At 40.6% G+C, this 12,795-nt stretch overlaps 1 protein-coding gene across 3 annotated transcripts in view; it reads right to left on the bottom strand.

The window, feature by feature from the left end:
- TBCE (tubulin folding cofactor E) overlaps positions 1–12,795 on the bottom strand; it is a 91,548-nt gene that overhangs the window by 21,694 nt on the left and 57,059 nt on the right. For all 3 annotated transcript variants that reach the window (XM_030335373.2, XM_030335374.2, XM_030335372.1), the window contains one exon: positions 4,533–4,718. In XM_030335373.2, the coding sequence (XP_030191233.1) occupies positions 4,533–4,718 (186 nt within the window). The remainder of the gene's footprint in view (positions 1–4,532; positions 4,719–12,795) is intronic.

Raw genomic sequence — 12,795 nt, 5'->3', positions numbered from 1 at the left:
CCATATATGTCCCCCTCCAACCTTTTCCCCGTCAACGGTATATTGGTCAGCAGTGAGATTTAGCTCTACGGACCCATGTACTCTAGAGCCACTCATTTTTATACATTATAGACCACAAATAATTTATTTACTCCTCTGATTATTCCCAACCATGCTGTGTACCTGCTGCTCTCACACATGAAAGTCTCTCTAGGGTTACATCCTGGAGAGTGTGCGTCCCTTCAGCTTTATTACATAATCTCTGAAGCCACTTCTTAGGTGTAGAGAATCTGCGTTTTCTACTCAAAGAGCCCGTGTGTCTAGTCTCCGAAGAGTATCTAGAACATGAAATCTGGAGACCCATCGCCGGGGTTCAAATCCCAATTCCACTACTTCCTTTGGACTTCAAGAAGCTAAAATCCCTGGGCCTCCGATTCCACAGCTTTAAAATGCTGTGGCATACACACGTGTTTACAGCATCATTACCGCAGGAGCCCAAGGGTAGAAACAACCCAGGAGCCCATCGATGGATGAACGGATAAACAAAGGGCAGTGCATCCACACGGTAGAATACTACTCAGCCTTAAAAAGGAAATTCTGACATACAATACACTGTGGGCAAACTTGAGAACATGATGCTAACTGAAAGAAGTCAGTCACCAAAAGACAATACCGCATGATTCCACTCACGTGAGGTTCCCAGGAGTCAACTTTGCAGAGACAGAAAGCAATATGGTGGCTGCCAGAGGCTGGGGGTGGGGGGAGGGAAATGAGGTGCTGTTTGATGGGGACAGAGTTTTAGTTTGGGAAGGTGAAAAGGTTCTGAAGATGGAGGGTGCTGACGACCGCACAACAATGTGAATGTAGTTAGCACCACCAAACTATACTTAAAAATGGTTAAGATGGGGGGCGCCTGGGTGGCTCAGTCGGCTGAGCCTCTGACTTCAGCTCAGGTCATGATCTTGCGGTTTGTGAGTTCGAGCCCCACGTCGGGCTCTGGGCTGACAGCTCAGAGCCTGGAGCCTGCTTCGCATTCTGTGTCTGGCTCTCTCTCTGTCCCTCCCCACCTGCTCATGCTCTGTCTCTCTCTGTCTCAAAAATGAATAAAACATTAAAAAAATAATTTAAAAAAATGGTTAAGATGGTATATTTTGTGTTGTGGTTTTTTTTTTTTTTAAATAATCTTAAATGCTATAATTGGTGAGTTAGCATTTGTGAAACCTCAGAATACTGCCTGATACACAGTGAGTTATATTTTGTAAGTATTTATAAAAATAGGGGTGCCTGGGTGGCTCAGTCAGTTGAGCATCCGACTTCGGCTCAGGTTGTGATCTTGCAATTCATGAATTGGAGCCCCACGTCAGGCTCTGTGCTGACAGCTCGGAGCCTGGAGCCCGCTTTGGATTCTGTGGGTCTCTCTCTCTGCCCCTCCCCAGCTCACGCTCTGTCTCTCTCGCTCTCAAAAATAAACAAATATTTTAAAAAATGTTTTTAATAAATAAGTAAATAAATGATAAACTGACAACCTTTGAGGGAAACACTCAGATGAAGACACAAGGCACATACTATTACAATCATCAGAATCTGGGGGAAAGGCAGCTGCAAAGGTCTAACACAGAACCTTCTAAACCTGCTCAGTTCACAGCGCTCTTGGTGTTTTAGTAATTTTTTCAGTGTGTCCCTGAGACAAACAAAACACCTCAGTTTCCATTTAGTAAGTAGTTAGGGCCAAACAACTTAACTATTTACATCCTGTGAACTTAGTGTCAGCTGGGCCCTGCACAACTTCCCAAACCCTAGAATCAGATTGGACATCACTCTCTCCATTTCTTGTTTCCATGATGATTTTCAGGAGATGCTTGCTTTTTATCACAGCCATCACCAAAAACCCAGCTTTGTAGGGATAGGACACCCACAAAAGGAACCGCAGGAATATCATGAAACTGAACAACCTCAAGCTAATAGCTTGCTCTGTGTCCAACAGAGGTCACCATTCCCCTCTAAAGTTAAAAATACCCTGCTGTGCCAGTGAGTTCACTGCAGTGCCCAGGGGACCTCACTCCAAAGCCAAAGCCATGTCCAAGAGAAATCCCACATACTGGTTTTTCTTTTTTTAATCCAATTTTTATAAGTCTTAGTGGTACAAACTCAGAGCTGGTCAGCTGGATATTATTAAGGAGGTAATATGATGGCTTAAAGTAGAGGTTTCTTTCCATCCTTAACACAGATGACTGAATTTCACTGCACAATCTCACTTGTTCTCCCCAGCAGCTCTAACAGCTTAGGTAATGTTTTGCAAATGAAGAAACTGAGGCTTAGAATGAGGCATACTAGCTCTAACAGCTAGAAAGTGTCAGGGTTAGAAGTTGGCTTAGCTGACATCTGAACCCAGCTTGACCCCATCATTGGTCATTTCCAAGAAAGTCACTGGCAATTACTGAACACAATGATGCTCAAATAGTAGGGTCATTCCCCCCCCACCCAAATTCTTGAGTTATACAGTTGTTCATAAGCCAGGGGAGAAAAATCGGTTTGCAATTTGTCAATATTCAGAGTCGTGGTATTCTCTGAAAGAGATTAACCAGTAAGAAAAAACTGTGCTTCTTTTGGGGTAAAAGATCCCACGATATGTGCATTTTTTTCATTACTTGCATTTTAAATGGAAAAAAATAAAGCCAAGAAGTCCAACCCTATGAAACACATAGTTCTTCAAATCTAAGTAAACCAGTAGGATAAAAAGCAAAAAATACTCATGACCGTTATCTCTCGGTGGTGGCATTAAGTCATAACCTCCTTTTGTTCAACTTATAGTTCCTAAATTTTCACCAATGAGTGTAAACTGCTTTGTGATTAACTGTCAAGTTGTTGCGTTTTTAAAAATCTCAATTTACTCAAAGTTTTTTTCCTCCTTCAGTTTTATTTTTTTATTGAAAAAAATTACATATAGGAAAGTACGTGCATTAGCCTACGTATACATCAGTACATATCTCAGTGATTTTAAGTGAGTTTGCACAGGTGACCACCACCCAGGTCAAGAAATAGTACAGGGTCACCTGGCTGGCTCAGTCGGTAGAGGATGTGACTCTAGATATCAGGGTCGTGAATTCAAGCTCCGTGTTGTGTGTGGAGCCTACTAAAAAATAAAAAAAAATAAAGTGAAATGATAAAAAAAAAAAAAAAAAAAAGACATAGTACATTCCCAGGACTCGGGAAGGCCTCTTTGTACCCCTGACACCTGCTTCTCCCTCCCCTTAAAACTGTCTATTCTGACTTCTAACACTATAGATCAGTTATGCCTGCTTTTGACCTTCGTATAGACGGCATCACACGACGTGTACTTCCTGGTATCTGACTCCTGGACGCTATGTTTCTGAGATTTCACCCACACTCTTGCACAGAGCTGTTGTTCGCATGTTCACTGCTGACAGTATGCCACCGAATGAATGCAACACTATTCATCCGTTCTAGGTTTACAGATATTTGGATTGTTCCCGTGAATTTTCTCTTGTTGTTGTTTATGGGGGTCATCTATGCTACAAAGCAGAGGTATCAAAGAAATGAATTTATTCTTCAACACTGTCACCATGTGCACTTTATATTTTGTATTATGTTAAATATTAACAACAGATAAATAAGACAGCAAATAAACGTACTTTGAACAAAACCACAGTTTAATTCTTTCACTTGAGAAAGTAAAAGATTGCAGCCCTAATAAGCCACGCGGCTACAAACCTCCTCTCCACAGCGGCCACCAGGGGTCGCTACGAAGTCACCTCATCCAGGTCAGGGTCAAACACCACAGCACTGACCATCACTTGACCTGCATATCCTGGGAGGTTCTTGTGCACTTGTGTCTTTGTGGGAACATGAGCTTCTACTCACTCTGATTCAGACAGTGCGTTGGAGCAGAAAGCCCCTCTGCATAGAACCACAGTGTCCAGAGAGTTTCAGACAACAGAATGTTTGCATGCACAGTTCTACAATGGATTCTTTAGTGCCCCTCAGACTGCTACATAATAATCTGAGGTCCTTCTAAAAGCAAAAGCCCATGGTATTCTGATTCAGGTTTGGAATGGGACCCAAGATTCTGCAGTTTCACAAGCAGCCCATGTGACAAGGGTGTGCAGGCAGAGACGGAAGCTAACTCCGTTCTAGATGGCACCACCATGCCACAAGGCAGGTGAAGCCTCTGCTCCCATTTCTGACTTATCTCCGGTTAGAAATGTCACCATGAAATAAAAAAGAACCAAAATGTCAGTTTTAGTTACTTATCATACAAGACAGTTGGCATAAATATGAATAATGGGCAACCTAATGTTTCAATTCCATCTGGAAAAGCCCAACAACCCTATACCAAATTAAGAATTTTAGAGTCCCTGAAGACTTCAATCCTCAGATACGTCTGATTTCAATTTGTGTTTGTGCAGGAAGGCCAGACCAGTTTGGAAGCAAAGTGTTGAGTATCAAAACACAGTCAGTCGGGTGAACTTCATTCAATCCTGACCGGTGATGAAATGGTCAAAGTCAGTTCTGCCCTTATCAATTCTACATACCTTTGCTGTTTTATGACAGAGTCAAAACCAATAGTTTCCACAGGTTTATTTCCAATTGTAACAGGTTGCTCTTTTCCATCTTCCTCTGGTCCATCTTCTAACACGTAGCGATTATTCACTGCAGTGAGAAAGTCTACTCCAAAATTTACTTTGTTTGGACGAACAAAGGATCCTCCTGTTGGGTGCCTGGGGAAAAAGGAGAAATGGAACAGATAAAATATCATCAATGTGGACCTTTAAACACAAGGACACATTTGAAAATCCTTTGTAAATTCAGTCTGCCAAGAATGTAAAATGTCTGCATTTACAAATTTGTTCACAAATATTTAGTAGCAAATAAAAGCAATCACACATTTTTTAAAGAATATCTTTTTCAGTAATCTCTACACCCAGTGTGGGTCTTGAACCTACAACCCTGAAATCAAGAGTTGCATGCTCTACCAACTGAGCCAGCCACACGCCCCAACAATTACATAATTTACAAAAAGAAGAGAAAGAAAATTTCATCCACCAGAATGGTCATAAATGCACTGTTCTGAAGGCCGGCAAATTTTTCTCTATGCCAAAAAATCAAAATCAGCATAAAAGGAAAATAATATACAAATGTATAATTGATACGATTCCTCAAAAAGGGTTGTGAGCTTATGCAAGCGTATCAAGTCCCAACAGGTCAACAAACAAGAAATAAGGAACAGACAATTCGCACAAGAGGAAACAGAAGTATTAAGTCCATAGGGGGAAGTTTCACCTTGCTAATTAAGAAATGCAAATTCAAATAATTAAATTATTCTCAACAAAACTGGCAAAAAATAAAGAAAAATCCTAACACCTCAAGGACTTCAAGACTGGATCTTTCATTGTATAATCCTACTCTAGGGAATTTGTCAGCAGACAATCATTTAAAAATAAAAACAAAATTGCATTTACAAAGATTCTGTATAATAGCATTTATTTGTGACTGAGGAACTCTGGACACCATAAAAAAGCCCAGCTGAATAAGAACTATTAATTCAACCAGACAGACGCAGTCATTAAAAATTCTAGCTATAACACTTAATGAAGTTACAAAATAATGTTGAGATTTTTAAAAATCAAACCAAATTGTACATGACACACCTATAGAGGAATCATATCCAGACAGAAAAGGACTGAATAAGGACACAGAAATGAAAACATTTAAAAAACTTGAACTAAATATATTTTAAAAAGCTTAAATATGGGGCTTAAACAGAGAATGTGGGAAGAATTCTACAGAAACACAGGATATTTTACCACAATTTCAGCTATTAGAGCAATTCTTAGTAATAACCTCTAGCAGGATTTAATGGAAAGACTAATTATATTACTGTGTGCAATGGCCACTCTGTCAGGCTTTCAAGAGATTCAAAGTGGATCTTTGGACCCCTTAAATGTCAGCATCCACTATTACATCATGGCAACAAGACCTTATTTTTAGGATAATCTAAGTATGCGCTATAAAACAGCTATACATGTTAATATTAATCACTTAAAAGAGTAAATGATGAAATACATGAATGGCCAAAAATTACAAATACTATTTCGGCTCGTTACCTTTAACTCTTAAAGAAATCGAACCTTCCTAGAACTCACCAGAATTTAAAAGGATGAAAACTTATACTGATAAATTTTGACCATATCAAAATTTTTTTTTTTAAGTGGGGTCACAGAGAGCACCACAATGTGAAAGGGACTTGTGATCCCCAGAAGTCAGAAGTGATGTCTCAGGGAAGCAGAAATGGCACAGAGGTCACTAGAGCGCCCCCCCCCCGCCCCCCGAGTGTGGTGTCCTGGAAGGCAGTGACGAAAGGGGACGTGTCCAGTGCTATGGAAGGATGTGAGGGGACGGCTAAGGCTGGCCACCAAACCTAGCAACTAGAAGGCGACCCTGGTAGGAGCACTGGGGCGGCAGCCTGGCAGGTGAGTTCCAGAAAGGGAGAGGACACTGGGCCCAATGGCTACTCTCGCCCAGAAAGGCTTTACCGCAAAGGGGAGAAGGGCACAGGGCAATGGCTGAACAGAGACAGGGGATTAAAAGAGGGAATGTCTTAACGATGGGAGGGTAGATCTGGTCTGTATGCTGTTGAAAATAATCCAATGGACAGAGGAGAATGGAAGACGCAGGAAATTAAATTTTCTGTCGCAGCAAAATCAAGTTCTGGGTCTCTACAGTATGTTGTGATATCAGAGGATCACTGACTACTGGAAGCTTCCTAGAAAATATTACATTTTAGCCTAGGATAGGTTCATGCTGTAAAAAAAATGCAGTTCTGTTTTAAGAAGTGCAGTTACATTACTCAGCTAGAGAGCTCAAATACAGCTAGCATCATTTCTTAAAGAGTTCAAAGAGATCTTCTTTAGAGATTATCTAGGCTAGGACTCCTCAAACATAACCTAAAAAGCAGGGGGCCTGGGTGGCTCAGTTAGGTAAGTGTCTGACTCCTGGTTTCAGCTCAGGTCACGATCTCATGATTCGTCAGATTGAGCCCCACATTGGGCTCGGTGCCACTCTCCCTCTCTCTCTCTCTCAAAATAAATAAACTTAAAAAACAACACCTAAAAATCAGAAAATCACCTCAAAAATCTTACTGGATTCCACCCCGGGGATACTCATTCAGTAGGGCTGGGCTGGAGCCCAGGAATTTGCCTATTTAAAGCAATACTGAGGGCTCCTGGGTGGCTTAGTAGGTTAAACGTCTGACTTCAGTTCAGGCCATGATCGCACAGTTCGTGGGTTCAAGCCCCACACTGGGCTCTCTACTGTCGGCATGGAGCCTGCTTCAGATCCTCTGTCCCCCACTCTCTCCCTCTGCCCCTCTCCTGCTGGTTCTCTCTTTCTCTCTCTCAAAATACATACTTCAGTTGAGGATCCTGGGGTCCACTGTTAGAGAGATCACGGCTATGACCCAAAATCTTGGATTTCTGACTACTGGTGCACTGCTATCCTCTCCCACGTCTCTGTCTGGGCTTATAGATACAAATTAATGGCTTCTTTTGGTAAATTGAACACATTCCTTAAATTCCTAGTTAACCTATACATTCCTCAGATGGGAGGCAGGATCAGGATAGACTGGGAGCAGCTCTGGAGTCAGGCAGAGCTGGGATCCCCCAGGGCTCCATTACTCACTGGCTATATGACCTCAGACAACTGAATTTACATTCTCAGCCAGCTGCCTCAACTATAAACCCCTATCATCAAATGAGGTTATTTATAAGGATCAAATACACCATCACTACATTGCCCAGCGCAAGCCATCTGTCCTTTCCATACAGTACTGTATCTCATGTACCATTAAACATAAACCCACATGTTCTCAAACACTGGGATATCCCAGAAGCCATACTCTCTAAACTCAAGTGGCTGCCAAACTTGTTCAGATGGGCTCCTGCGGTGTAGAACATCAATGATGACATAATTTTGTGATACAAACTATGTAGTTTTGCTAAGAAAAAAAAATGCAGTTACTAATACATGCAAGATAAAGTTCACACACGACATCGGGCACAAAGCTGCTATCTACTGCTACATAAAAACTGCCCCCAAAGCATAGGGGCTGAAAACAATGATTTACAGGGCGCCTGGGTGGCTCAGTCCGTTAAGTGTCCAGCTCTCTGGCTCAGGTCACAACCTTACAGTTTATAAATTCAAGCCCCACATGGGGCTTTCTGCTGTCAGCGCAGAGCCTACTTGGGATCCTCTGTCTCTCTTTTCTACCAATCTCCCGTTTGTGCTCTCTCTCAAAACAACATGAGAAACAAATAAAAGCAATAGCCATTATCACGGCCTGTGAAGGAATGGAACTCTCTATTCGGGGCTCTGTCAAGTGCTTTGTATGTGTTGTTTAGTTTAAAAAAACACACACAAATTAAGAAACTGGAAGCAGCAAAACAAAACGTTATTATAAAGGAAGATTAAAGGTTATTACAAAAAAAAAAAACAACAACAAGCAAAACCCTCCAGAAATATGGTATCATTAATTTGTGAATTTGTCACCTGTAAAACATTTAACTTGTGCATAAAAGTTTAGACACCAATGCTGTGAATGTTCCAAAAGAGCAGCATGTATTGAGTAAGTAATATTACACAACTCAATACTTTGACAGTCTAGTAGGTGCTAAGAATGAGGCAAGGTGCTTTCATAATACAGATATCTTCATTTGAATAGGCTCATCTAGAACTCTTAGGTTTACTGGCAAGATGCGCTTCCAAGAAACAGAAATGCGCCCTCAACAAGGAACACTCCATGCCTCCGAGTAAGAGGAAATGGCGACATGCACCAGGCTGGATTTCAAAACCATGCAGCTTACTATTGTCTGCTTCTCCTTCTCCTTTTTTTGAACCAGAATATCTACTGCAGTTACTCTGACCCTCTCATCACTGCATGCTGGGTGTGAGGAGGGCCGATAACTTTTTACTTCCCAGACCTCTGGATCCAGGAGCTCCTGATGGGCACCTACACCAGAAAATGCATCCAAGGAGCCTCACTGGCACCTGGAAGTAGTTTGGCAACACCTTAGATTTCGAGCCAGGGCCAAAAGGGGTGAGACTCTTGGGGGTGAAAAGGAGCGAATGTGACATGAGGAAGAGAGGTGAGTAATGGTGACAGCTGGTGAACTGTGGTAAGTTACTTCCACAGATGACTCCAAGCCCACATGCCCTTTGGCAATGGGATTTTGCCACTTGTCCCATCAACAAAAACCTATTCCCCCTCCTCTTGAATCTAATCTCACCCAGTGACTTGCTTTTACCAAAAAGGAGTGAAACCTGAGCCTTAAGAGGCCTCGCAGCCTCCATTTTCACCCTCTTGGAAAACAGACACCGTAAAGAACCCCATGCTAGACTATGGTGAAGGGCCGTGGGAAGAAAGAGAGAAACTGACCCATCTAGAGGAGTTCAAGCCCCACGCTGGGTGTAGAGATTATTTAAATAAATAAACTTTAAAAATATATACTCTTATGCCTCCTGAAAGGATGTGTATCACAAAAAGAACCTTGGGTCTAATGTGTATTCAACAAAGAAGGAGAATCTTTGTGGAATCTTGCAGGACAACCAATAGATTGGTAAAAAAGAATGGTACTTTGGTCCTACCACAGGCATCAAACAGGATCCTACGTGTAAATGCTTATGAAGATAAAGTAGCACAACAGAAGCAGTATTATCGAAAATAAAACATTTATGGAACTGTGTAACATTTTCAATAAAATATTATGGTTGAAACAAATGCTTCAATAAAATATTATGGTGCTTTTTCTGAAGTAAATTGCAGAGATCGCTTTTGGATTATCTCCTTGCGTTTTCTGTCAGGGCAGCACACAAAGAGATCTTGTGTTTACTGCCAAATAAATGCTACTAATGGTAAACATCTCATGCGCACAAAGCTGAACGAAGCCCCAAGATGTAGTCAGGTGTTGAAATAACTCCAGACAGTTTAGGATAATAGTTTATATATCTCAATCTATCTAAATGTGTACAAACAAGTAGGTTTTGCATCTAAGCGACAGTTACGAGAATCTCACATTTATAAAACAGGTTTTAATTTACAAACTAGTGAAATCTGACATTCTAATGAAATGAAAGTATGAAATTTATCAAATAGTACTGGTTTGCCTTAAAGGAGTAACATGGGGGGGGGTGGAAATGGAGGAAGATTTGTCTTTTTTCTGTTTTTTGGAAGATCTATTTTTCAAACATTATGTGACTTAAATGAAAAAATAATCCTAGTGGCAGTAATCAAATGAGAAAAAAAATAATAAAAGGCACCCAAATTGGTAAGACAGAAATAAAACTGTCACTATTTGCAGACGACATGATACTATATACAGAAAACCCTAGAGAGTCCACCAAAAAAACTATTAGAATAAATCAATTCAGTAAAGCTGTAGGATACAAAATTAACACACAGAAATCTATTATGTTTCTATACACTAATAATGAAGTAGCAGAAAGAGAAATCAAGAAAATGATCCCATTTACAACTGCAGACGCAATTACCTAGGAACAAATGTAACCAAGGAGTGAAAGACTTTTACTCTGAAAACTGTAAGACACTGATGAAAGAAATTTAAGAGAACACAAACAAATGGCAAGATATCCCACGCTCATGAATTGGAATAATAATGTTGAGATGTCCATACTACCCAAAGCAATTGACAGATTCAATGCAATCCCTATCAAAGGACTGTCAGCAGCACTACACAGAACTAGAACAAACAATCCTAAAATTTGTATGGAAGCACAGAAGACCCAGAATAGCCAAAAGCAATTCTGAGAAAGAAGAACAAAGTGGATGTATCACAATCCCAAATTTCAAGCTACGCTATAAAGCTGAAGTAATCAAGAACAATAAGGTATTGGCACAGAACACATAAATCAGTGGAAGAGAATAGAGAACCCGGGGGGGTGGGAGGGGCAGAAGGGGGACCTCTATGATATAGGAGGCAAGAATACAATGGGGAAAGAGCAGTCTTTCAATAAATGATGTTGAGAAAACTGGACAGCTACATCCAAGAGTGAAACAGGACCACTTTCTTACACAGTGTGCAAAAATAAATTCAAAATGGATTAAAGACCTAAATGTAAGGCCTGAAACCATTAAACTCCTAAAAGGAACATAGGCAGTAATCTCTTTAACAAGATTTTTCTGGATATGTCTCCTCAGATAAGGGAAACAAAAGCAAAAATAAACTATTGGGACAACACCAAACTAAGAAGCGTTTACTCAGGAAGGAACCCATCAACAAAACAAAAAGGCAGGGCACCTGGATGGCTCAGTTGGTGAAGCATGCAATTCTTGATCTCGCAATTGTGAGTTCAAGCCCCACAGTGGGTGCAGAGATTACTTGAAAACAAAGTCTTAAAAACAAAAAAAAAAGGAGAAGGCAACCCACTGAATGGGAGAAGATATTTGCAAATGACATATTCATTAAGGAGTTAATATCCAAAATACATAAAAAACATACCACTCAACATTAAGAAAAGACAAATAATCCAACTAAAAGATGGGTAGAGGACTTGAATAGACATTTTTCCAAAGAAGACACACAAAGGCCAACAGACACATACGAAGACACTCAGCATCACTAATCCTCAGGCAATGCAAACCAAAACCATAAGGAGACACCAGTCAGAACAGTTACCACCAAAAAGGCACTAAGTAGGTTGTAGGCAAGGATGTGGGGAAAAGGGAACCCCTGTGCACTGTTGATGTGAATGTAAATTCATGTAGCCACTAAAGAAAACAGTATGGAGGTTCCTCAAAAAACCAAAAATTGAAATACCAGGGGTTTCTGGGTGGCTCTGTTAAGCACCTGACTCTTGATCTCAGCTCGGGTCTTAATCTCAAAGTCGTGAGTTGAAGCCCTATGTTGGGCTTTTAAGTTGGCATGAAGCCTACTTAAAAAAAAAAAAAAAAAGAAAGAAAGAAACAAAAGGAAATACCATACAATCCAGCAATTCCACTGCTGAGTAATTACCCAAAGAAAACAAAAAACACTAGTTGAAACACCCATATGCATCCCTATGTTTATTGCAGCATTATTTAAAATAAAGATACAGATGCAACCTAAGTGTCCATCCATAGATGAATCCAAAAGAAAGATGTGGTGTAGACAGACATACAAATACACAATGGGATATTTACTCGGCCATAAAAAGACTGCAATCTTGCCATTCACAACAACACAAATAACACTACGTGTTCACGACAACACCCTAAAGGGGATTGTGCTAAGTGAAATATGTCAGACAGAGGAAGACAAACACCATATGATTCCACTTATATGTGGGATCTAAAAAACAAATGAACAAACAAAATAAGAACAGACTCCTAAACACAGGGAACTGGTGGTTACCAGCGTGGGGAGGAAGGTAAGGATAAGCGTAACAGGAGAAGGGGATGAAGAGGTACAAACTTCCAGTTAAAAACAGGTCATGGGGGTGACAAGTACAGTATAGGGAATATAGTCAATACTATTGTAGCAATAATACATGCTACATACGTGCGTCTGTAGGGTGACAGACAGTGACTGCGCTTATTGTGGCGAGCGCTTGACGATTGACAGCATTGTCAAACACAATGTTGTACACCCAAAACCAACAAAACACTACATGTCAACTATACATCAACAACAAAATACATGAAAAAGCATAAGCACGCAAGTTTGAAAACTAGCACAGTTATAATAAGTGATAAAACAACAATGCAAAACAAATACCATGGTTTTCCTTTTTGTTCTTAAAATCTAC

Source organism: Lynx canadensis, chromosome D2, assembly GCF_007474595.2.
Source record: "Lynx canadensis isolate LIC74 chromosome D2, mLynCan4.pri.v2, whole genome shotgun sequence".
NCBI classification, from domain to species: Eukaryota; Metazoa; Chordata; class Mammalia; order Carnivora; family Felidae; genus Lynx; species Lynx canadensis.
The sequence above is the reverse complement of the archived record's forward strand: the minus strand, read 5'-3'. Positions and strand labels throughout refer to the sequence as shown.